The sequence below is a fragment of the Camelus bactrianus genome, chromosome 14, assembly GCF_048773025.1.
Source record: "Camelus bactrianus isolate YW-2024 breed Bactrian camel chromosome 14, ASM4877302v1, whole genome shotgun sequence".
Taxonomy (NCBI): Eukaryota; Metazoa; Chordata; class Mammalia; order Artiodactyla; family Camelidae; genus Camelus; species Camelus bactrianus.
Genome location: NC_133552.1, coordinates 62656921 through 62682646, shown reverse-complemented (window position 1 = coordinate 62682646; position 25726 = coordinate 62656921). Strand labels below are relative to the sequence as shown.

The 25726-nt window shown below is 39.2% G+C and overlaps 1 protein-coding gene across 5 annotated transcripts in view; it reads left to right on the top strand.

Moving 5' to 3' along the window:
• The window catches only part of NALCN (sodium leak channel, non-selective), a 265363-nt gene that overhangs the window by 128347 nt on the left and 111290 nt on the right, over positions 1-25726 (top strand). For all 5 annotated transcript variants that reach the window (XR_012511758.1, XM_074378486.1, XM_074378485.1 and 2 more), the window contains one exon: positions 3359-3550. Coding sequence is in view for 4 of the 5 variants with exons in the window: in XM_074378486.1 (XP_074234587.1) it covers positions 3359-3550 (192 nt within the window). In the remaining variant the exon portion in view is untranslated. The remainder of the gene's footprint in view (positions 1-3358; positions 3551-25726) is intronic.

Genomic DNA, 25726 nt, shown 5'->3' with positions numbered 1-25726 from the left:
ATTCTTGATACAAAATATGCTTTCCAAACATTTGTGTCACTGTATGCTCTTGGGCAGTGCTGCCTAGGTTCACAAAATCAGCAGAAGCATTTAGTACCCACATTAGAGAATCATTGCCCATAATTATAGAAAATATGCCTCATAGTCAAAACTACAACATATCTTTTTTACAAACCTATTAAATTAACCAAATTAAGAAAGACATCAATGCCCATTTCAGCAAGAGTACAGTATAAAATATATTCAGAGCTTTAAAATTCTTAATCATTTCTCACAGATAATTTTTCAGTGAAAAGTTACAAGTAGATCAAAATTTTGCATACAAAGAACATTCTGGAATTGTTCATGAGAGAAAAAAATAGGAACTGTTTAAATGGTAAACATTTAATAAATAGCTTAGTAAGTTGTATGCAGATTTGACCATAAAAATGATTATGATGAATTTGTAATAACTTAGAAATGTCTTATTTAAATGCAAAATGGTATAAAATTATATAACATGTATAGCTACATATATATAGCTGTATATATGTATGTAAAATACCTATAAATGAAAAAAATGACTGGAAAGAAAGAAACCAAATGATTACATATCTGTAGGAACACAGACTCAAAAGGCTTTATTGGGTAGATAGAGTGAAAAGCATGCTTATCCCCAGATAAATGAAAAGACGTAATTAGAGTCACCGATGAGGCTTTGGCCTTTACATGGAAAAACAATGTGAAATCTTACCCTTCTGAAAATGCCGATCATATCACCAGTGTGGGAGTTGTGTTAAGTTCTGTTTCTTCCAGCTAATGAAATATTAATTTATCAAAATTGCACAGATGTGCATAGGCTGTTTTTTTTTCCAGAATTTGGGACAAGATTCAAAAATCCTTAGGCAAGCCCCTAAATATGATTTTGATACAAGTGGAGAAAACACATGGTACTGAAATTTGAGCAATAAACCAGTTAAATTGGTTCTGTAAACTTCCCTGGACTCAGCTGTTTCACAATTAGATACTGAATCATTTATGTCTGAGAATAAAGAAATCTGATAAAAATGTGAAATCTTTCCATGTTATTATTCTGAATGTCAATATGAGTGTTATTATTTTAATAGTTCTTATGATAAAGCTGTTTGCCTGTTATTTGGAAAGATGACCTAAGTGTACTATGTTCTGACTCGGAAATACATGTTTTAAGCATTATAGCAGGGAAAACTGGTAGCTTAGCCATGCCTGTGGTATACTGTTTAATTTGAACATGATTTCTCACATAAATTTTCTTCTTTACATACTGGGTGAAGTATTTTAAATTAGAATGAAGAAAATAGATATTTTCTCAACCTCTTTAAACATTTGTTCATTAGTTTATTAGACGTGCAGCTAAAAACCACACTATTTGTGTTCTGCAGAAAATAGGAATAAGGTTTGCCACCAGTATTTCCTGTAAATTCAAAATCTGGGGGTACAGGTGGAGTAAATGTGGCTTTAGGGATGGCAAAATTCAGAGGCTAGCATCATTTAACATCAATAATATCATTTCAGGGCATCATGAAATCAGTACATTTCACACTCACCTTTCTTCTGAGTTAGTATCATTCTTAAGCTTGCGTTCTCCATATGGTGACAGAGATGCTCAGGGTTTATGTGGCAGTAATAAATCCTGCAGTAATGCCAATCAAGAATAAAAAATAGGACACCTTTTATAAGTCCCACAGCGGTTCTGAGGATGACCAATGTGAGTGCTCTGGCCAGGCCTGGATCATCAGGGTCAGGAGGTCCCTCCTGGACCTTGTGAACTAAGAGCAGAGTAGGAATGATTTGCCAGAGGAAAATCAGGAGAATTAGGAAGCTAGGGATGCTGGAAAAATCCATAGCATGTTATTTTATAGGTGTAAAATTTAAAACTTAGGTTTTTAAAACATTTCCTTATTGTACTTGAAATAGACTATGTTTCTTCTCATAAGACACCTTCACACACACCTTAAGCTCTTACTGATATTGAACCATCTTGGACAGTCATTCTACTTACCATACTTCATTTATGCCAAGACCACAATTTTCCTCTTTTAATGTCTCTAAATTTGGGATCTGTCTTATAATCAGTGGTGTGTTATACTGTAATTGTGGCAGCATTTTTAAATTTCTCAGCAGTACCTAAAAAAAAAATCAGTGGCATCTTAGACTTGTTGAAAAATTCTTCTTTTCAATACATTATACCTCAACTTTTAATTATATTCTACTTTATATTTTTAATCTTATAGACGTGCCCTTACGAGCTGTATCTTTGTGTTATATTCCCTTTGTAATAGTAGCCATTGAATCTTATTTGTCCAACACAATGTTTGGCACATAATAGTACTTGTTAAGTGAATGAGAAAATTAATTAGTTACGGGTGGGAGTTTTTGCATACATATGCAGATACATGCAAAACATCTAAATATATGTATGTGTGTTTAGATAACAAGCTAAGCACATATAAAAATATCTAAAAATACAAGGCTTACATAAGATAGACGTGTGTTTCTCTCCAAGAGTTGTACAGTGTCCATGGTGAACAGGTGGCTCTATTCCACATGGTCATTGAGGAAGCCAGCCTGTCGGGTTGGACTGAATCTATCGTCTTCTATACAAGTCTTCTATTTCTAGTCCAAAGGCGCAATTCCAGTTGTTTCCATTTTCCAGCCAGAGGAGGATATAAAAAGAGTGTCCAGGGCAAGTTAATTTAATTTAAAGGTTGCAAAAATCACTTCCTTTCACATTCCATAGGTCTGAACCTAGACTACTGGCCGCAACTAGATACAAGTGGAGCTGGAAAATGCAGTCTGTGGCCCTGGGTAGCTACTTGCCAGGCTGAAATTCAGAGAGCTCTGTTATTTAAAGAAAGCATAGAATGGCTCTTAGGGTAGCAGTCTGAGCCATGAATAAAGACTTCATGATCGAAGGATTTTTAAAATTTCATTATAAATGTACACTAGTGCTTAGGATGGTTTATTTTATGAGACAATGAACATAGATAATATTAAATCAAATGTCTTCTTTGATATTTGAACATTAAAAAATACCAATTTCATTTCAACAGTATGTGTTAGTGAATGTCACTTTGAATTATCACATCATATGTTAAAACACTGAGTTGTCACCATTTTCCTTCCTTCCTTCCTTTGGGACTTATTGAATTCTTGTTTTATGGCAGGCACTGAGCAAGACTGATAGCTTAGTTATTATATTGTTACTTTTCATCACTAGATGCCCAGATGGAAAAGTATGATTTCACTGAGTGCTATGAAAAGTGAGATTTTAGTATGAACCTATTTAGTTCAGTGTAAGTAAATGATGGAGTACCTGTGTTTTTCTCTCCCACAATAGGTTCTTCGGGTTGTTCGGCTCATTAAGATTTCACCTGCATTAGAAGACTTTGTGTACAAGATATTTGGTCCTGGAAAAAAGCTTGGGAGTCTGGTTGTATTTACTGCCAGCCTCTTGATCGTCATGTCAGCAATTAGTCTGCAGATGTTCTGCTTTGTCGAAGAGCTGGACAGATTTACAACATTTCCAAGGGTAAGAAGTCAGTTTAATTCAATTACTCTTAGTTTAATAATAATGATTGACATCTAAGTAATTTCACTTTCACAGTGGTTTTAAAATATGGTCATATTTTTGACAATTTGGAGTAATTCGGTTTTAATATTCACAGTGGTCTCTTCTGCAGAATGTCTGAGCACATTTTCAACCTTGTCAGATGATGTGTCAATTCTGAACTTCTGGAAATAATCTGATAGAATAAGATGCAGAAACCAGTAAAGATGGAAGCTAGGGTTCTTAGCGCTTATAAATTAAGATATAGTGGAATTTTCAAATTAGTAATTTAAAACTGTTTGAAGTTTGCTTTTTTGTGTTTGTGAGAGGTAACCTTTTAAATCTGTTCTACAGTTCATATACTTTTGGGTCAGGCATAATCTAGAAGGAAAGTTTAGTTTCCAATATGATAAATTTCATAAACTCTTCATATTTGAAGTATCTTTAAAAGATCATCAAGTTCATATCTCTGTATTCTTGTTAGAATTCACTTAGGCTAAAAAGAAAGTTAAAAATCAATCAATCCGTAAAGAGAATTTATGTAGAAAATACAGCCCCTAATCAGAAGGCTCCTGAAATTTAACTCCATGTGGATTTAGACACATGAAAAAATATAATGACCAAGACAAAGATATATTTATATTCACCGTAAGCTGAAATAGTAAGGCCTATTATCTGTGAAGAATAGTCTTGGGATAAGAACAATATATAATATATTTAAAAAAAAAAAAAGCTTTGAGGGCAAAGGGGTCTGTAATGAAACAGACTAATATAGCCCAGGTTATTTTTTAATTTTAACAGATCTTAATATACTCTGGGTTATTACTTTTCTTAATCTTGTGCTGAATTTGTGACTCATTGCCAAGCTTTTGTTGAGCATCTGTCAAAAGCCAGGCAATCTTGGTGATCCTGAGACATAAACACAGTTAAGTTCCCAGTTTTCAAGAATTCGCAGCTGAGGGGGCAACCAGTAAGTAAACATAAAGCATGATGGGCTTTAATAAAGGCAAATGCAAGGTGTTCTGGGACCCCAGAGGCGGGGTCTATGACCAGGAATGGAAAAACCCAGGAAGGCTTCTTGGAACAAGAGGCTGGTGAAGACCAGCTGGACGGAGCCAGGCGAAGTGCAGAGAACATGGGAACAGCATGTGCTGAAGGTCTGAACTGAGCCGTGTCTTGTTCCAGAACTTAAAGGAGAAAGATTGATTAGTCAAGGGCAAGAGGACATAAAGCCAAGGAACTTTTAAATTGGTGAAAGCATGATGGGGATTAAATGCCGACTAGAGAGGGAGCAAGGAGAGGGCAGTAAAGATGTGTGAACCAAAGAGGGCGGCAGCGGAAGGTTCCCCAAGGCAGCAGGCAGGGCGCTGGCAGTGGGACTGGTCTTAGGCCGGTATTGAGCTGTCAGGTGACGAGGTGGTCTTGTAGGACGACAAGCCAAACCGAAATTCCCAGGGAGCCTTGGCTGACTGACCGGCACAGCGCAGGCAACGGGCAGGAGCAGGCGCCGCCGCTTAGCGTCTGGCCCGGCAGCACCGGTGAGCGGCAGGTGGATCAGCCCGCCAGGCGGGGAGGGAGGGATCTTTGAACAAAGTTCCCACCCTTTTATGGACCAGGGAAGGGATGCGGGCTGACTGGAGGAAGAGCTAGGAGTGAAGGAGGACTGAGTCAGAATGGAGAAAAGTGTCCCAGCTGAGCCCCACCCCACTCCATTGTGAGGAGCCCTCAGAGTAGAGGCACCTGGGACAGGGATGCAGCTGTGCACGTGAGCTTGGTGGCAGGGGGCCTGCGTCTTTCCTGGAACTCCCTCCAGAGACTGCAGTGCCCGGCTGTGCCCCGGGACCATGTGGGGAGGGCAGCTCCTTCCCCTTGAGCCTGCCAGGCAGAGCCTTGTCATTGCCCATGGTGGGGCCACTTGGGACTGGCCTGGAGCCAGACTCCTCCACAGGAGGGCCAGCTCTTCCTCCCGGGATAGAGGGATGCAAGCAAAGATGATGACAGTGGTGTCACCGAGGCCACCTTCTCTTAGTCTGCCCATCACTGCCCCCTCACCAGGTTAAACACAAAGAACAGACCTCTGTCCTTGTTGGTGTCACTGTCCATCTCTCAGGCCAGTTTAATTCAGCACCCACTATGGCTCAGGCGCTGTTCCAGTACTGAAAGGAAACAACCCTCAGTTCCCTTCTTTATTTATACAGTCTTATCTTAATTGCATATTCATTTTTTATCTTTTCCCCTCGTCTCACCTCACCGATTTTATATCCCTTACCCACAACCTCTTTGAGCCAGATGATGTTTGGAGTTCAGAATACTCCAGATATTATAAGGGTGCTAACAGCCTCCGGAGTTGTCTGAGTCAGTACCCTATACCCAATACATTATTTCTGTAGCAAAACATTAACCTTAAGACAAAGAAGAATAAATAAGATAATAAGTAAGTCTTAAGTCAGATCCAACATTTGCCACCAAATGAGCTCCCAACAGAACAAAACAAAACACAACATCTTTTGGTATTTTGAAAATTTTTTGAATATTGAAGTGGCAAATAAGGGCTGTGGGCCTGCATATAAAAGCTTCGTGGATCAAAGTCTACACTTTCTGCTCCATCACTTTTTGGGTATATGACACTGAACACATTATTCTTTAAGCTTTTACTTTTTCACATCTAAAATATAGGTGAACACAGAATTTTCCTCATAGCATTGTGTGTATTAAATAATACACGAAAACAACCCAACTCTGGTCTTAGTAGGCATTAAAAAAGTGATATCCTATATAATATATGTGAAGTTGGCATATTAGCCTCTCCGTCAAAGACAAGGCTGCTTTAGACGCAGCCCCGCCTTAGCCCCTTGAGATTTGTTCTATTTTTCCAGCCACAATAGTAATCAAGTAGCATTGCATTTTCAGATCTCCAATTACTCAGTTGTGCTTTTCTGCCTGATTGCTTTGACCATCTTAATGAAAGCAGCCAGCGACTAGGGGGCCCCTAATCAGTGGCTGAGCAGCTGACAGCGTTGACAGCCTAGACCCTGGAAGTGACTAGAAGGTGTAGATTTCTCCTTGCACATGAGTGCAACTGAGGGTTAAAGCCGTGGAAAATAACCACATTTTGCAAGAAATGCTAAAAATATTACAATTACAAAAAATAGTCGTTATCATTCCCAGTCAAATAAAGCACCATCAGTTGAGGGCACTTCCTGGATAGGAAATCAGCATCGGGAAGGATGGTTAAAAACACGGGACAGCCGATGCCCAATTTCCCAGGGTCTTGCTGCCTTCCTTTCTCAGGCGACATCCCTCTCGTTACCCAGTGGCTGGGTGCTGAGGTAGGTTGGCTGAGTATGTTATTCACCAAAGCACAGCACATTGAGGGAACAGGTTTTTCTACAAGAAAAAAAAAAATCATGTGATACATTCCAGCATAAAATCAGAACTTTTTAAAATCAGCGATTGTTCGTATCCTCTTTACTTGATTCCAAGCCACCGTGGAGGCCGGCCGCCCCCAGCCTGCACAGGGCTGTGGGATGCAGGAAAGTAACCGTGGGAGCACAAGGGAGGCTTGAGAGAGGACTGGTCATGAAGAAAGGAGGAGCCCGCGTGGCGAAGGGACTCAGCATTTGTGCCCCGGAAATTGTTACCCTGGCTGTTTCTGGAACATGATCTTGACCCAGCTGTCCAGGGGGTGTAGTCTCTTGAGGGGATAGGATGTAAAACCGAGCACTGGTTTGATTGGCCCTGACTGTATCCTGGGCCCCTGCAGCCCACTGTGAAACCCCTCTGAGGGGAGATGACATGGACCCGGGAAGATGGTTTCCTTCCCAAATCCCAAGAAGAGAACCCTGGAAGGGCAGAGGGACATTGAAGACAGTAGCATCCCGGGCTACTGAGTGACTACCTGGTGCGTGGACCCCACCCTGAAGGACCCCAGGGGCTTCCTGAGATAGCAGAAGCTGAAGGGACCCCTACTTGTGTCTTTCCACTGGCTCTCCGGGAGGTCTCACTGCCTCATTCGGCCACACTGCAACCCATTCTCCATTTGCAGTAAAATGGACCCTTCTAAGATGTAAAATGTCTCATGACACGCTCCTATTTATCTTTTCCCTCAGGGTAACAAAGATTTTTAATTGGGTTTTCAGTATCATTTTTATCTCTGGCTCCTTTTACCTCTTTGGGCTCGCATTTCAGGGTTTCCCTACACACACCTTTCAAAGGCAGAGGCGGCATCTGTCTTGCTCATTAAGTCCTCCTTATCTAGCACAATCCTTGCCACAGGGTAGCTAGTGAATAGGTGTTTGAATGAAGAGTGGATAACAATACTGGACCAAAACAAACCTCTGTATCAGGCTCGGGGTACCAGATCCCCCCTTCCACTGTTGCCCAGGGCTCCAGGACCTCCATCAGCCCTCATCACTGCCTTACCCTTTCCCATCAGCATGCCTGCAGGGTCTTATCCCCCTTACCAGACTGCGAGCATCTTGAGGTTGGCAGCCCTGTGCTCTCCTCTCCTGACACCTCCCAAAGCACATAGCACTGTGCCAGGGGGCTCTGTAGCATCGGAAAGTAGAGACAGGGAGGAGACAGCCAGCGGAGCCTCAGCATAAATCCCATGAGGTGGACGAGTAGAGTTTGAAGTGTTTTCAGTGGGGAAACAGAAAGAATGGCATACTGATACAATTTAATAAAACAGCTTTGTCATCACAAGCCAATAACTTTCTCTTGTAATTTGGACCAGACGCACTGCTAAGTAGAAATAACAAGTAGGCTCAAATCCTGCTGGCAGGAGGCATCCTGCTGCCGTTCCTGTTTTGTTGGGACTAATAGGTTATATTATGAGGAGAACAGTTAGATGAGCTTTTCATGACGAAACAGCCCCTACAGGTCGTAAGACAGGTTAGTGTAGGCAAGAGCCTCCTGTCTTTCTGTAACAAAGACAGAAACAAATTGCATTTTCTCAGGGTTGCCTGGCAAAAGCTTACGTGCACAGTTTCACTTCAGTCTTGTTCTGTTTATGCCTCCGCTTAGTATCCAGAGTAACTTTCATCTGCATTACTAAAATGCATGCAGTAAACATCCACTGTAGACCTTTAACCAGCTCAATATCTTCGTTTCTTTTAATTTCCTACTCATATGATAATAAACAGGCCTCATTTGTTTTGTATATGTACAAATGGGGATGGTTTTTATTCGTAAGTAATAATACACTACCATCCCTAACACAAAGTACTTGATGTTTAATATTATTTATTTGATATAGGTTTTCTTAATTTGCATCCTCTAAATGCTCATTACTTGCTCTATTGAATTTTCACTTATAAAATCATGTCCAAAGCAGTTATACAATATAAGCAGTCAATGCTATAAAACACTTAATTACAAATTAATTTCCCTGCCTCCTCTCCCCACCAGAATGGCTAATCATGCTTCGAGTTGCATTGAAAGAAGTCCTGAGAAATTTGAAGAAACAACTTGTTCCTTAATTTCTTTCAGTATTTGCCAGATGTAGTTAGAGAGTTTGACTACATTTTTTAATAAATGCAGGGTTCATTTTATCTTCAAAAGAATAATTAGTTCAATTCATATTGCTGAAATCTTTATTAACTTTTAGTGTTTTATCTTCCATGTATTTAAATCTTTTATGACACTTCACAATTTATTTTCCCATTTTCCTGTATGGTAGGTGAATTCTTAGATGGGCCACCAAGATATCTGACCCTCTGCAGAATCTCTGCTCCTTGGGTTTGGGCAGGACTTGTGAATACAATAGTATTTCATTCCTGTGAGTAGATTGCTAATGAGGGAACTGGAGTCAGTCAAAAAGGAAGTTATCCTCGGGTGGGCCTGACCTAATCAGAGGGGCTGGGCCTTTTCTGAACAGAGAGATTCAAAGCAAGAGAGAGAGGGTCTCCTGTTGGCTTTGAAGAAGTAAGCTGCCATACTGAGAAGGGCCATGTGGCTAGGACGTGAGGGTGGCTTCTGGGGGCTGTAAGCAGCCCCCAGTGGACAGCTATCAAGAAACCAGGACCCTCAGTCCTACATCCACAGGAACTGAATTCTGATAACAACCTGAATGTGAGTAGGAGACCCCAAGCTCCAGATGAGATGGCAGCCCAGCCTATACCTTGATTTCAGCCTCTGAGACCCTGAGCAGAGAACCCGATTCTGCCATGCCCACAACTCTTAGCTACAGAAACTGGAAGATAATCAATGAGTGTTGTTTTGTTCATCTGTTACATAGAAGTAGAAGACTAATGCACGCAGGTTTGGGATGTTTGTTTCTAATATTTTGTGCCTCCAAATAGTGCTGCTCTGAACATTACGCATTATTTTGTGTGTGTGTGAATTCTGCACATGTGAAAATATTTTTAAGGTGTGTAGCTAATAATGAAATTGCTGGGTCTTAGAGTAAAAATATCTTTAACTTTAATAGTGATAAACTTGCGTTCTTAAGTTCTTTTTCCCATTTATCTGCTGTCAGCAGTACATGAGGAGCATGTTCTCTGCTTCACCACTCAGCAGCATTTGGTCTTGTCAGGCTTTGTTTTGCTTTAAACATTTAGCTCTTCATTTAACCTGAATTGATTTTTGTGGCTGCTGTGAGACGGGGAGCAGTCTCATTCCCGTTTGTGTGACCCCTCATCACAGCACCATTTACTGACTAGCCATCCCTTCCCCACGGTTCCACAGCACCAGCTCTATCGCAATGTGATTCCATGTGCGTGTGCCCAGGTCAGGTCACACAGGCGCCCTTTCCATCTCCTTTTGCCATTGAATTTTCTTCCTGGCCAGCCTCCAGTGAAACCCAATAAATATCCAGCTTTACTCAAGTATCTCACTTAGCAATCTCCACCTTTCAGGGGTCCTTGACTTTGCCCCTTGTGTGGGTGGCATGACATTAAAAGCTGAAGTCTAGCAGAGCTTGTAAGTCCCCCGGGGAAGGTGCCTTTTCCTGACTCAAGCTGCCTGTTCATTTTTGGTGTTGGCATTTCCATTTGTACTCCTGGGAGATTAACTAGGCCTTCTAAAGTGTTTGTTGCATCTTTGTCCAGAATTTCCTGTGGTTTTTAAATCATTTTTTCTCACATATGATCAGACACTGAGGTTCAGTAATAAATTTTTGAGGCCCGCCCCCCGCAAAAAAGAAAGAAGAAAACCACTTTGTTAACTATCTTTCGGGTAGATAGGTTTATTTTTTCCTATGGGCACAACCCGAAGCCAGGCATCCAGCGTCTGCCTTCGCCGTCTGCAGCCTCACATTTCTCTGCATTTGTTTGCATTAGATATTATCTCCACTTTGATTCTTATTCCCTCAGATTTATACTCCCCTCATCTGCTACACCACTGAAAGCCATCTCCCACAAATATTGGATACGTCCATTCACAGTGAAGGCTAAATAGATCATGTGCCTGTTCTGTCGTTGTGTGTAATTCAGACAACGTGCTCTATGTGAAGGAGCTGTGCGGTGCCCACACGAACAAACGTGCCAGCTTTCGCTGACAGCATATTTGAGAACGTAAGGATGAACTCAGCTTATCCCATAGGAGACACGTAAGAAAGAACTCAAGAAAGAAGGTGAAATGTGTTCCAATAGATGTATTGGGCGTAAATATCAAAGATATCCTGGAGTTACCTCGTTTGTGCTAAGCATTGTGCTTCCAGATACCGTTTCCTGTTAGCAAGAGAGGAAGAGATTGCTTCCAGGGAAGGCAGTCTGCAGGGCTTTATGAACTGTGGCCATCAGGGGTTTTGCTGAGGATTTGGGGAGCAGCCTCAGGGGAGATCCCCACGTGAGGAAGACAGAATGAGTACATCAGAGATGTGGAGGGTCAGGGCAGGAGGGACGGACGGAGGGGCTGCAGGGTCGGGCCGGAGCTGGACATCAGGTGTCTTCAGAGGTTGGGACTGAGTCGCGGGGGAGCCTTTGAAGGTGTTTACTCTCCCTCTGGTATGTTTCCTGGAGAAGAGTCGAAGAGCTATTTTGAGGAAGTTTACACTGAAAGAAATATTATTTCTCTGAGGAGCCATTTTCATTGAACAAAACTCATTTTTATTGACCAAAGGCAAAAATTTACAATCAGTTGAGGCATTTCCAGCAACTTCAGGGTAGTAGAGAAGGTAATTTCTTATTTTTCCTGTGTGGCCCTTATTGTGCCAGGGCTTCTTGTAAAGTCAGGCCCTTCCAAGGCTTTAAGCCAAACTGTCATCTGTGCCTGGACATGGTTCTGCAATAGAAACTAGCAATTTGGTTTAGATTTTAAAGAAAAGCAATGATACAGCTTAATGTAATCGCCTTCCCCCCAAAAAAACCTGTAAAATTAACTCTATTTCCTTTCCCTGATAGCATTTGAGATTTTTTTTTTTTGCCTCTATTTGAATTTATTTTTGTGGTGATTCATCAGTGGCACAGTGATAGAAGACTCCCCTGTGCTTTTCCACTTGGAGGGTGACTCCAATGCAGCATGAATCACACGGCGATGGCCACGTTTTCCTGTGTGTTGATATCGTCAGCCACTGAACTGCAATAGTCAAGGAATTATTACCTGCCTTGACTAATGATTCAGGAATTACTACATCCCTTGAATAAAGCATCCTTCTGTTCCTACCTCTTATCCCAGAAGTGTACTTTTGGGGAGAGAACCTTTTTTTAACACCCCATCATATTTTGGTAGTTTTCTACCAATCATCTGATTTGCAGTTTTCCAACTAGCAGTTGCCCTGTTACATTTATATGATTTTAATAATCAATCCACTCCACTGCACCAACTTCACAAATAAGAGAGAGTCGTTAATGAGGAATATTGATGTGTCTCCTTCATTTAAGATGAGCTTCAGTGAGCATATTTTCACTGATGAAAAGATGACTATATTTTAAATACTTTGTTGAGTCTTGCCTACAAAAAAATTACAGTCTACAGTCAGACATTTTAACTATCCTCTCATGGTTACATACAATTCCCCATCAGTAAAAACAGAACAATATTAAATGTTTTAAAGGATTATTAGGAGGGTTAAAGAATATAATATATGCAAATGCATTAACACTGTGTTGACAATGTAACAGGGAGTCAACAAGTAGTAACAGCTTGTGTTGTTCTTAAATGGTGTGGAAATCCAGCATCCTAGTATGAAACACTGAATTCCTAGCAATAATGACATGGCCCAACATAAAAGGGACCCTTGGTTAATGGGGCATTGACTGGGTAGTGAGTACTTAGTTTTCTGTATTGCACTGAAAGTTGGAAACTCAGCCTCTGTTCTGGTTTAGACTAGTCTTTTTCGTCAGCCCTTTGCAACTTTCAACAACAATGCAAAAAGTAAAAAATTATATTACAGAGACGTAAGATTACTGCCAGAATCTAAAATAGCTTATCATTTGCTCTTCCACATCTGGGACTGAACACAGGACAATTTGATGAGTGATGTATAGATTCCTTCTTTCCCCACTGCCTACCTCTGCAGATGACTCTCTCAAGCCTTCTCACATGTCTTCTCTATGAATCAGTGTCAGCACCTGAATATCCAGGAAACATGACGGGATAAGGTATATGTGTGCATGTGAGTGAGCAGCATGTAGCTGACAACATGTGTGTGCAGACGGGGCGTGAGGGGCCGAGGGGAGCTGTACCAGGCAAGCGCAAGTGGATGGGTTGCATCCTGTAATCATCGTGCAGCACAAAAGGGGAAAACCAGTCCAGGTGGGGACTAGATGTAGAAAGAACCCTGGCAGCTGGTCAGGCTTAGGTCTGTAGTATCACTTCTATTGTTTCTGTTGTTATTTTAGTTTTCCGTGTGCCATTAATTGAATTCAGAATCCCAGGAAAAAACAGTGAGCCAAGGACAGAAATCTCACCTCAATCCAACAGAAATATATGCTGGATACATTTCCTGAAGAAAAACTCTAGAAATTTGACAATAAAGTGTGCATATTATTATGAATGACCAAAAAGAGAACTCTACCAACAGTGTAGGCAAATGTCACACTTCCTGTCTTCTTGGAAAAGCCCTGTCATTTCTGATTGAAAAAAGGAAGTAAAGGGCGGGAGGGTACAGCTCAGTGGTAGAGCACGTGCTTAGCGTGCACAAGGTTCTGGGTTTAATCCCCAGTACCTCCATTAAAATAAATAAAAACGTAGTTACCTCTCCCTGCCCAAACATAAAAAAAATTTTTTTAAATTGTTTAAAGAAAAAAGGAAGTAAAACCAATAGGAGGATTATGGAAGGGTACACCAAACAAAAAAAGAGAGAAGGGGACACTGTCTTTGAGCCTGAGGAAGGATGCATTTCTGCATTGTTCAACTAGATAAAAATCATTAAAGTAGTCTTAAATTGCTGCCCTTTCAACAGTATATGAAAAGACATGTTTATTCTATTTTGCCTTATTCCAAAAAGAATATAACGTATCCAACAAGAATTACAGCCTGGTCAAATAAATTTAAGCAAGACTTAAAGACATTAATCTAAAGGAAGACAAAATCAAAATTACAGTGAAAACAAAAACGAAACCCAAACCACAAAAGTTCACCATGAGGACATCTGTGTTTCCTGGAGCAAAGATACACCTAAATAGATAGACAAACAGTAGTTATGAGGTTAAAACAGACTAGTTCCTAGAGAAGCATAGTTATCTTTGGTTAAGTCTAGGACGACATTTCCCCAGAGGTCATTATTACTAATAGTAATAATTACTGTATTTGAGAACTTTTTACATGTGAGGCCCTTCTAACAAGAACTTTTTATACATAGTTATAGGAAGAAAGAGGTACACATATACACACACAGAGATATCCACATATTTCTAATGTAATCCCCCCAAACTACCCTATTAAGGAAGTATTTCCCCCACATTATAGGTGCGATAAAACAAAAAGCAGTGAGGAGTATCGCCACAAATCGGTGAGAACCAACAAGAAAATGTATAAGGCTACAGTAATTAAAAGAGCGTGATTTAGGGTTAACATACAGATAAATGGGTAAACAGATACATTCACTGAAAAAACGTCTGACAAAGAAAGTAGCACAATGGATAATTTTTCCCCAGTTTTATTATGTAGAATTATTACGGTCCGACTGCACATGCACATTATATTGCATATAAATACACATATACAGTATACTGACCATTTTTTTAGTTTTCATATATGTACTAATTATTGTTTCCAAGAACAGATTAGATCTTTAGCTTTTTAAACTTAGTTATCAAAGGAATAAAGCCAACTACAAAATAAGAATCAACAGAATGCGGTAATCCATTAATAAAGGACAGTCAAGTGTTCTCACACTCATTCAAGAAATCAAAATAATAATTAGTTCATTTGTGTCCTTATTCTTATTGTTATTATTTTTTAGATTCTTCATATAAATAATGTCATATGGCATTTTTCTTTCTCTTTCCGGCCCACTTCACTTTGAATGACAGTCTTCACGTCCATCCATATTGCTGCAAATGGCATTATTTTATTCTTTGTATGGCTGAGCAGTGTTCCATTGTGTGTATGTACCACATCTTCTTTATCCAGTCATCTGTTGATGGATGCTTGGGTTGTTGATTGAAAGAGTAATTATTGTCAAAGAAGTCATGTTGGGAATATCAAAGCCCCCCCCAATACTGTGTATCAAATAACTTACTGATAAATTAGAGCAAGGGTGTTTGAAGTTTGAAAATGTGGAAAGCAAAGAAAATACCATCTTTCATCTTGGACAGTCAGGGACTTTGTAGGCCTAAAGGAAGGATCAGTTTGAATTTTCAAACAAGTCAGAAATAACCACCGTGAGTAATTTTTAAAAACAAAGGAACACATGAAGGTACAACCTTAATTTGTAATGCGTGTCAGTAAGAACATGTCAGATGGACAAGGTGTGTGCATTAGTTTGGTTTTTGGTTGATGTGATGCTGAGTGCCAGCTCGTAGTGCACGCGGCTCTGAACGTTTGTGTAACTTTTCTGTCAATCAGTGTTTCATTATATATCAAGATGCTAAAAAGCCTTTTGACTCTTTGACCTAGTAAGTGTGTTTCTAGAAATCTACCCCAAGAAAATATCTTCAAAAAAATACTCTTTGTAGCATTATTTACTATTGTGGAAAATGTTAAACAATTTTAATATCCAGTCATAATAGAATGTCTAAGTAAACTTTGAATATGGTGGCATATTATACAATTACTCAGAACTATATTTTAACAGAATAATGAGGTAAGTCATGAGTGACATAAATGGTGATGACCAAAAATTAGGCAAAAAGACTAATGCAACATTGTATTTGCAGTTGCATTCAATTTTGTTTCCAGTATATGTAAATCCCTAGGGAAAAAATAGCTAGTAGAGTTTTCAAATTCTAAGACTAATTTTAAGAAATATATACAACATTTTGTTTGAATTGTAAGTAATTTTTTTATTCTCTATGCCTTTAGTATTTACAAACTTTGTACAGTGAATGGCTTCTTGGTTTAAGAAAACAGGGATAGGGAGGTAGGTAGGTAAATAGATTTAAAACCTTAATTTATAATTACACACCAGTAAGAAAAAACAATTCTCTCATTGTTTTAAAATGACAGGGACATTAGCCGGTAAAATTTTAAATGAGGAAAAATTTAGATTTACATATAGATACAGACGTATAGATAATATATCCATAGAGAGAGTACACACACACACACACACACACACACACACACACAGGGATACTTACTCTTAACAGGGATGTGCAGGTTGTAAAATAAGACTAATTTTAGTTACATAATAAGACAAATTTTTGATTATGACTTATAAAAATCAGCTTTATTGAAGTCAAGTCATTTCAGTCAACTACCTGTTTGTAAACGACCGTCAGATTTATTTTCAAGGTGTCAGGACTGAACAAGCACCGTCAAGAGGCAGCACGGCTTTGAAGGTTACGTGTGCGGGGGAAGGGAGCAGGCAGTGTGATGTGCAGTAAAGCTTTATATTTATGAACTTAGTGAAGAGAAATGAGAAATCAGGGCCCATTAAAAGAGAGCAAAGAATAGGCAAACTCCATTTCTAAAGTGCAGGGGGTTTAATATGCCAAAATATGAACCTTTCCTTGAAGCCAAATAGAAAAACCTTGTTCTTGAGCGTAATTATACACATGGATAGTAAGAAAACACCCTGAAATTTCCTGTGTAGACTCGGTGGTATTTTAGTTAGGGAAGTTTTCTTAATAAATCCTCAGTTTACTTCACAATAAGACGTACATCTGTGTTTTTCGGAGCACTGTGTATTTTGTGTATGTTACTAAATCTTTATTGCACCAAAAGTAAAATATCAACTTTCATCTGCAATTTTTACAGCACATATTTGCCAGTGAAATGCATCATTCACATTATGAAATTTTAATATGACTGATATTAGCAAAATTGCTAATTAAGAAATAAGGCATAAATACTCCAAGAAACTTGACAGTCTGTTCTATGAAGAAAATTAATTCAGAAGTCTCCTATTTGCATAAATCTCCAGGTCTCATTTTCACAGCTGTTTGTTCTGTCAGCTAGATGGTTGCATTTCAAAATTATTTTAACATAATTGGTGGGAAGTATACATTTCAGCTAAAAATACCATGCTCTGCAAGAAATATTGGTAGGGGGAAATTGTAAGTTCATTCAGTTCATCTTGGTATTTTTTCCTTTAAAATAAATGTTTCTAATATAGAAACTTTAACATTTAAGTCAAATTATTAAAATATTTTTATTATTAAAAGACATTCTGTAATTTTAGAGTCTCATGAAAATGAAAAGGTTGTGTCCTTTTCATTTGGAAGAATGTTAATGAGTGGTGCTTATCTTAGTAAAGAATGAAAAATACTGGAGATATCTATTTTTTATTAACCAGTTGAGCATAATATGGAGTTTGAGATATTATGTATGCAGTGCTCTGCTAGACAAAGGAGGTAACAGTTTTAAATATGGTTTAGACGAGGTATGTTGTTTGTTTTAATAATTTAGATAAGGAAAGGAGATCCGTAATTATTGCATCTTAAGATACCTTTTACCTGTAATGTCCAAATGGACAGCAGGAATTTAAAATCAACAGATTCCAGCTTAGGGAACCAGAGACACCGCTCACTACCTGGGTCAGTCATTTAAGGCGCCTGCACTTCAGTTCTCCATCTGCAGTCCGTACAATAACTACCACAGGATTATTGCTAAAATTACTCCAAGTAATGGACAGTGAACCGCTTTGGGAGCTGTGACGCACCGTAGGTGCTAGTCATGGCTGAGTGTCTCTTTTCGTGTCCTTTCATTTTACCCTGAAGGAAATCCTAGGAGACAGTACAAATCCATGATTTTGTCTGCGTGGTCATTTATGGGGTTATATGTAAAAATTAACCCGAGCACGCCCATTTACGAGAAAAGTGACTGATATACCTCCACCCCTTTTCATAACTGGAGGAAGATTCGCCAGCTTTTGCAAATGAGCTTCTGCCATCTTTCCTTCTACTCTTGAAATTATATTTAAGTGTAGATTCTACTTAGAGTAATTTGCTGCTGAAATAGGCATAACATTTTGATTTCTTCTTTGCTTCTAATTACGTTTAGGCTCATTTTGACATTTAAGGCCAATTACATTAGTCTAGATTCAGTAAAACTTCTCCATAGTAGTCTAAAATCTGACCAATAAACAGGCCCCCCCCCTTTATTCATTTAAATGGAATGTTTGGCAACAAGCATATTTTAGGAATTATAAAAGCAAAATGAATAATGTTATTTCATTTTGAGAAAAATAGCGAAGAATCGCTTGGTCTTTCTTGCCAACATAAAAGGCAGTCACAGAATTAATTGAAACCACCAGTTTCAACTTTCTTTCTAAATCACAAGGATAAGGCGTAATCATTTTACAAAGAAATTAATACTTTAAATATTTCACTTCTATTAAAAATACAGTTGATTTTATTAAAAAAAACAGATCTCAAATTCCTAAAGAGTTCAGAGAGATCTAAATGACTCCAAAAACTTCATCGCTTAAAAGTCACTAATAACTAAACTCCTCAGAACTCTCCCAGCCCTAACGACAAAATTCAGTGTTTCATTGTGTTTTAAGATTCCAGTGTACGTGATGGCTTAGAGCACACACAGCTTTTTTATTTAGCTGCCTACTTTCAGGCCGCTTGCTAACACCGTGATTTTTACTGTTTATTCAATAAATTCTCTTATCCTTGATGGCACCAAAAGGCAATTTATAGTATCTATTAGAACAAAACATTTAGTGTGACTTTTTTCTGTAATTTTTATAGGCAAGGTATAATCTCAGAAAGTGACTGGAAAGTATACAAAAACAAAGTTTTCCAATTGACCGCTAGTACCAATGAAGACATCAGACTAGTAAACATTTATAGCTGGAAGCTATCTTAGGAACCGTTTAGTTCAAAGATGAAATAAAACTGTGACATCAAAAACACTGTCACCCTTCCAGAATCAGGTAACTAAAGGAAATATCTCCTTAAAAATATAAATAGTTTATCTTTTGTAGTTTTGAGCTTTACCAAAATGGAGTCACACTGTGTAAGACCTAAAACAAGGAGATTGAGTAGGTGAATAATTAAGGCAGTTAAAACCAAAGGAGGTGTCACTTTTTTACCCAGTGAGTACCGTCAAGGCAGATCTTCTGTTTTACGGCTGACTGGTGGTGAGACACGGCAGGGCCACTCTCAGTAAAAAGGTTGAGCTGCTGTGTAAGTTGTCAAATGGATTTCATTTTGAAAGCAAATCTTCTGTAGAGAAAGAGTTCTGGAAACCAGCTAAGACCTAGTTTAAAAACGTTCTTAAATTAGATGGTAGTGATGTTGCACAACTGTAAAGAAGCTAAACCACTCAATTGTATACTTTAAGAGGTGAATTTTATGATGTATAAACTATATCTTAGTAAAGCTGTTACTTTAAAAAGTTTAAAAGTGTTTACTCTCTTCCCTCGTTCCTCAGTTCTTCGCATTCCAGACCTCAGAGTTCCAGGTTTATTCTACAGACTTTCAAGCATTTTTATGCTCACACACACACACACACACACACACACAAATATATATATAAAACAAATGGGATCATTCTGTACATTCTGCTCACTCTATGTTGACCAAAACATAAGATGTCTACCCAGGTATTTTTTTAATATTTCATTTTTTTAACCTAAATTGATATCCATACATACTAAAACCCCAAAGCATGCACTGGGTCATCAAGTTATCAAGGCACCCGTGACTTTTTTTTAAAGGGCTAAGAACTGATTTGCAAGGTCTGGGTAAGCACCTCCAGCCTGTCATCTCACGTGGGAGAACTCCCATGCTTTGCTTTCACCTAACGCTAAGGAAGTCTATCAGAAAGAGATTTGGGGTCAGAAATGGATTATTGGGGCCTTGAGAGGGAGAAGGATGCTCTGTCCTTGATGAACTTGCCAGCTCTATGGCGGCCCTGGAGGACACATGGTCCTGGGGACTCTGTTCATCCCACCTGGGATCAGTGTTCAAGGGGTGTTAGCAAAAGAGAAGATATGAAAATAATACATGTTTATTCCCTTTCCTCCCCTTTTTTGATGCTCTTCTTTTTATTCAAGTGTCCCAGTCACAGTTTATGACCAGCAGGTACAGCTCCAAAATGCAAGGACACCAAGAGGAAACTATTAGCTGTTTTAGTAGGACTATCAAGGAATATTGACAATATACGTGGAGCTGAGACCAAGAACCAAGGGTGGATTTAGCAGGATTTCCTGGCAGGTTGGATACAGGATGAGAGTAGATGAGAAGGACCAGAGATGTCTGTGAGATCACTGGCCCGAGCAGCTTGAAAACTGGATTTGTCATTACTTGAGATGGGAGGGAGCCCAGGAAAAATAGGGTTGGGGAGCAGGGCATGAGGCATTTAATTTGGGGCATCTAATGCTCAAGATCCCTATTAGAGAGACACCCAAGTAAAGATGTGGAGTTGACTCTGAATGTGGGGCTGTATATATGGATGTGGGTGTCATCAGGACATGGAGGGTATTGAAAGGCCTTAGAATGGATGAGATCAACCAGTGAGCGTTGGTTGATAAGAAAGAGATGTGAGGACCGAGCCCTGAGGCTCTGCCACATTTGGAGATTAGGAACATTTTTAGAGATTAGGAAATTGAGGAGAAACTTGCAAAAGAGCCTGAGGAGGTCTGGCAGTGAATTGTGTGGTCCTACAGTGCGGGGCTTGGGCCCTTCAATGAGTCCAAGACCCTGGTTCTCGGCTCTTAGGTGCATTTTCTCTTGCATCATCCCTGGGACAGCTTGTTCCTCACACTCCGGTCTTACGACCTGCACCCTCTACCCTGGTTCACATCCTTTGTTTTGTGTGCACGTACCCAAGGAATATGACGCTCTCTGATTAGATGAGGTACTCACCGAGCTCATGATTTCAAAACCTCCCTTCTTCATTCAGTGAACATCCTTGCAGCCTCTTTATTCAGTGCATTTTCTTTTCCACTTCACTTCCCTTCATTCAGAGGTGTTGCTTCCTTGGAATGTGTGCTTATAATTACAACTCTGACTTTGTAATGACCCCTTCATTGCTGCTACTGAACTGCATAGCCAGTCTCTGTGCGTTCGTTCACCTCCAGACCCTACTGCTAACTGTGTGATGTTTTCCTGTCACTTCCACTTGAAATTCATTAGAGATGTTTTTGATTGATTTGGTTCTTCCCTGATGGGGCTGAATTGTTTGTTCCAGACCACGTCCTACGCAGCTGGCCCGTTCTCAGGTTAAGTGCTCATCCCCGATTCAGTTAGCTGCAGCCAGGCACCTGCAGCATGAACACAGCCTGACCTGCATAGGAGTGATTATGTGATTATGTCATTAGAAACAAAAAAGAAAAAACTTTTGCAAACAAAGTGCTTACCTCTATTTACATCTATAGGATTGGACTTGAGGGGAAAAATAGCAAAAATCACAGACTTTCTGTCCCTAAAACCTACAGAAACGAATAAAACAATTAATTAGCACCCTGGATAAAATTATACCAGCAATAACCACACACAAAAAAAGACCACAGTTTCATACCATTATCTTTTTTTCTCGTTTCCTGAGAGCTTTTTATTTCAAATAAAGAGATTTTTTAAATTAAATGCCTTGTAAATTTTTAAAGTCAAAAGGATGTATTATGTAATAGAAAGGATATATGACATTTAACTAATTTCTAAAGAACATGTTTTTACATTTTATTGTTGTGATGATAGTTTATGTACCACAAAGTACAAATTAAGAAAATTTTGTTTAGTGAAATTTAAAGGAAATGTGAGATATATAATTTTTTAACAAAAGGAATTAAAAATACTTATATTGAAACATAGAGTTAGTAAATGAGAACTAGCCTTATTCAAAGACTCAAAGATTACTTAACTGTGACTGTTAATAAAACTGGCTGCATTCAAAAATAGAAACATAAGATTTGTTTGTTAAAGAATCTGAGTTTAAATTTAAAGTTTTAAACTTGTAAGTTTTATTAACTAAAGAAAAAACTGAGTATGTTCCCATTAATATTCAGATATACTCTGGTGTTTTCTATCTGAAAGAAAAAAAGAAAATCTCTTCTTGATGCGATCATTTTCCAACTCCCACCCAAATTCCTACCATCGTGTTTGGCTAGCAGCTACTAAGAAAGAAGGAGGGAGTGGGGGAGAGAGAGCGCATCAGAGAGGAGGCTCATGCCTTAAGCCTGTTTTCCAGAAGCTGAGAAAAAATTAAATTGGAAAAGCAAATCCTAAAATATGTACTCATATCCCTCACTTTGGGGAGCCTCAGGCCGCAGGGATTTGCAGAGCCCAGGGAAAAGACGTTGCGAATCTCCCATGGGTGTAGAAATGATCGTTCAGCCCACCTTCCCAGGGGCAAGGTAAACCGCTAGATTGCACCAGTTTTATTTTTCCCAGCTGGGAAGAAGGCTTGAGAATGAAAGCAAACTAATCATGATTTCTGAAAACTAAATCTCCCGTAATAAACAAAACTTTAGCCTAGTGAAAGAATGAAGAGAAAAGAAGGAAACAGAAGCCACCAGGGAACAGGAGGCTCAGCAGGGGACAGTGATGGGGGGGGACTCAGTTGTCCTCTCCTCTCACCCAGAGGACCAAGACCAACAGAATAACCTGTCCCTCGCCTGGAGTCAGTGGAGTGTGAGTGATGTGGGAGGAAGCTGGTGAATTAGGGCAACTGAACACCTGGGACTGAATGGCTCTGGCAGCAGTAAATGTTCCAGAATCTGCCTGCACTGGAGACCTATCTGAAGCCTGGTATATCACATACAACTGTCCATGGCCTCAGCTAATCCTTCTCTCCCTGCAGCCCCCTCTCCGTTTACTGAGACAGCAAAACATAGAGAAGAATACCTAGCTGACCAATCAAAACAGGACCCAAATGACAGGCATGAGATTCTGGGACCACTTTCTGACACTATGTTGGAGGGAATAAAAGATAGAGATAGGAAAATTTATCACGCAAGATGTTTCTCTGTGATGATATGCTGCCTTGGGACTAGTGTTATTGGAAGGCATGCCTGATCGCAATACTACGTATGCTTTATTAAAAAAGAAAGAAAGGAAGAAAGGAAGAAAGGAAGGAAGGAAGGAAGGAAGGAAGGAAGGAAGGAAGGAAGGAAGGAAGGAAGGAAGGAAGGAAGGAAGGAAAGAAAGAAAGAAAGAAAGAAAGAAAGAAAGAAAGAAAGAAAGAAAGAGAAAGAAAGAAAGAAAGAAAGAAAGAAAGAAAGAAAGAAAAGAAAATATAAATAAAATTTAAAAACCATAAATAAAAGGAGTGGCAAATTAGATCACATAGAAGTTTAAAATTTATTTTTGTAAAAATACTATAAAAGGACAGGGAAAATATGTTAAACATATATGGCAGATATGAGATTAATTTTCTTAATTTCTAAAGAGCTGGTGGAAATCAATAAGGGTGGAGTAAAGGTCAACAGGAGAGGAAAATGGCGTGTGAACATGAAGCTCAGAGAAAAGAAACAGCTTCCTCCAGGCCTTTGTTCCTCACTCCCTTCGCCACCATTTAAATCCAGCTCGATTTCTTCATGAAAGTCAGTCGCTGTCATTTTCCCTGAACAGTTCTTGGCTCACCAAAGAGGAATACACCTTTGTCCTCCCAACTTGCTCCTTGGATAGCTTTCCCATATTCCTCTTATGCACCCTGTTTTTCATTCTTTCATTTCTGAGAGTTGGCCATCATCATCTTTTTCTTCCACTCTTGATTATGAAATTCTCAAGAAACCGTGTCTTCCTCATCTTAATCCCCAACACGCCAAGCCTTCAGGAACCACTGATAATCCACATCTGAATAAATAACGTAAGCAGTTCTTCAAGGAACACAGATCCTGTGACAGTGTAAGTCAGTAAATGTATTTGATTCACATCACAAGCTATCTTGGGACTTAAATTTCTGGATAAAATCTCAACCAAACTGATAAGGCAGCCCTCATGCAGGACACATTAATTTTCAGGTTGTAATAGACGTGTTTCATGGCACTACCTTTCACAGGTTTATTCATCTAAGTGGCTATAAACACATGGATCGCGTGGTAACAGAAAGCTTTACTCTCAAGTATAATTCACAGTATCTCACAGTGCGCACTTTCAGGTGGCTGAACTGTGCAGAAATGAGACTTTTTTTCTTCTGAGACTCTGAAAGAGTAGAGGGTAAGCCCAGTATTCTTGCTCACATTGCTTCTCCCACAGCAACAGGTTTTCAAACCCATATCTCCATGTCCCCAAGATTTACTTACTGAATGCATGATAGCTGAGTGTTTGTGAAAGCTAACGCCGTAGATGAAAACAAATTGAGTTGGTTTCTGCCCCATGCAGCTGAAAGGTACACCTGAATTTTTGGTCTCTAAGTACCAAGAAAAAAAAATTCTGTTGGACTTAATCACAAGCTTTCCTGTCGCTCTGGGGGAAAGAAATCGATGTCCAGTAAAATCCCTTTCATACTAGTACATGCTTTGACCCTTCCTCTTTTGCTGTGGAGTCTTTCGAATGTACATGCGTTCACACTGGTGACATCGCTATTGAAGAAAGTACAGCAATCTGATATTTTTATGTGAATCATCTTCAGAACTTGTGTTGCTTGCCTTCAGATATAATGCATATTCAATACCAAAAGCATATACGGAAAAAATAATTGCCCTCAATGATAAGTTCTGACATACTTATGAGGTTAAATGATGCGTTGAAAAATCCTCTGAAGCATGTTTAGGATGAGTTAAAGCTAATATTCTCTTAGGCACCCTAGAAGGAAAGTATTATATTGTCCTTGCTGATGGTCAAGTATCCGTAACAACATACTTCATACCTTCACGAACAGAAAACTTTGTAGGGTAATGAGATTATAGAAAAATTAGCTCAAGGAGAAGTAAAGTGTTTCACACATGGACAAAGGGTAAGAGGAAAAAGTTACCTCCTAGTTCAAGATTCATTTAAAAGTTCAAGATTCATTTAACAACTATTTGCTCCTTTGTTCAGACAGGTCCACTATGTGCTGGGCATTGAACTTCATACTTCTAAAAAGGTTAATTTAATTATCTAAGTAAAGAAAAGTGCTAAGAGAGTTTACTGTGAGATGAGGTTTGGGAAGCAGTAGATTCAAAATGTCCCTGGACACAGGAAGCAATGCTTGGAAAAGTACTTACTTTGGAATCATAATGCCTGGTGCTACTTCTGTTAGTGATACAAATAAATGGAGTGACTTTGGGCTAGTCACGGAGATTTAAGCCTCCTTTTCCTCACCTTCGAAAAGAATGAGTCAGATTAGATTATCTTTAGGGTCCGTTTTGCTTCTAAGATACTCTCAGTGTAACAGAGCTTTTATCTTGGGCTTAGTCATCTTTGCATTGTCTTGGAGTTTACTTCTTGGGATCGCGATACCCGAGAATTCAACTTAGTGTTCCAGTGTACTGAGGTTTCTAAAGATTCTTTTAGAGTCGCGAGATTCCAATTGTCAACTTTCCCCTAACATCATCAGAAGTTCTCATTAGGAAGCATTTATTGACCACTAATGTATATGGGATATATGAGTCAGAGATGTATATGTATATTTAATAAGAAAAACATTTAGGAATGACACTAACCAAAGATCTTTGCAGAGTGAGAATTAGTCTTTTTGCTTGGCTGGCTTTTGTTGGAATGCTGTATTTTTTAAAAT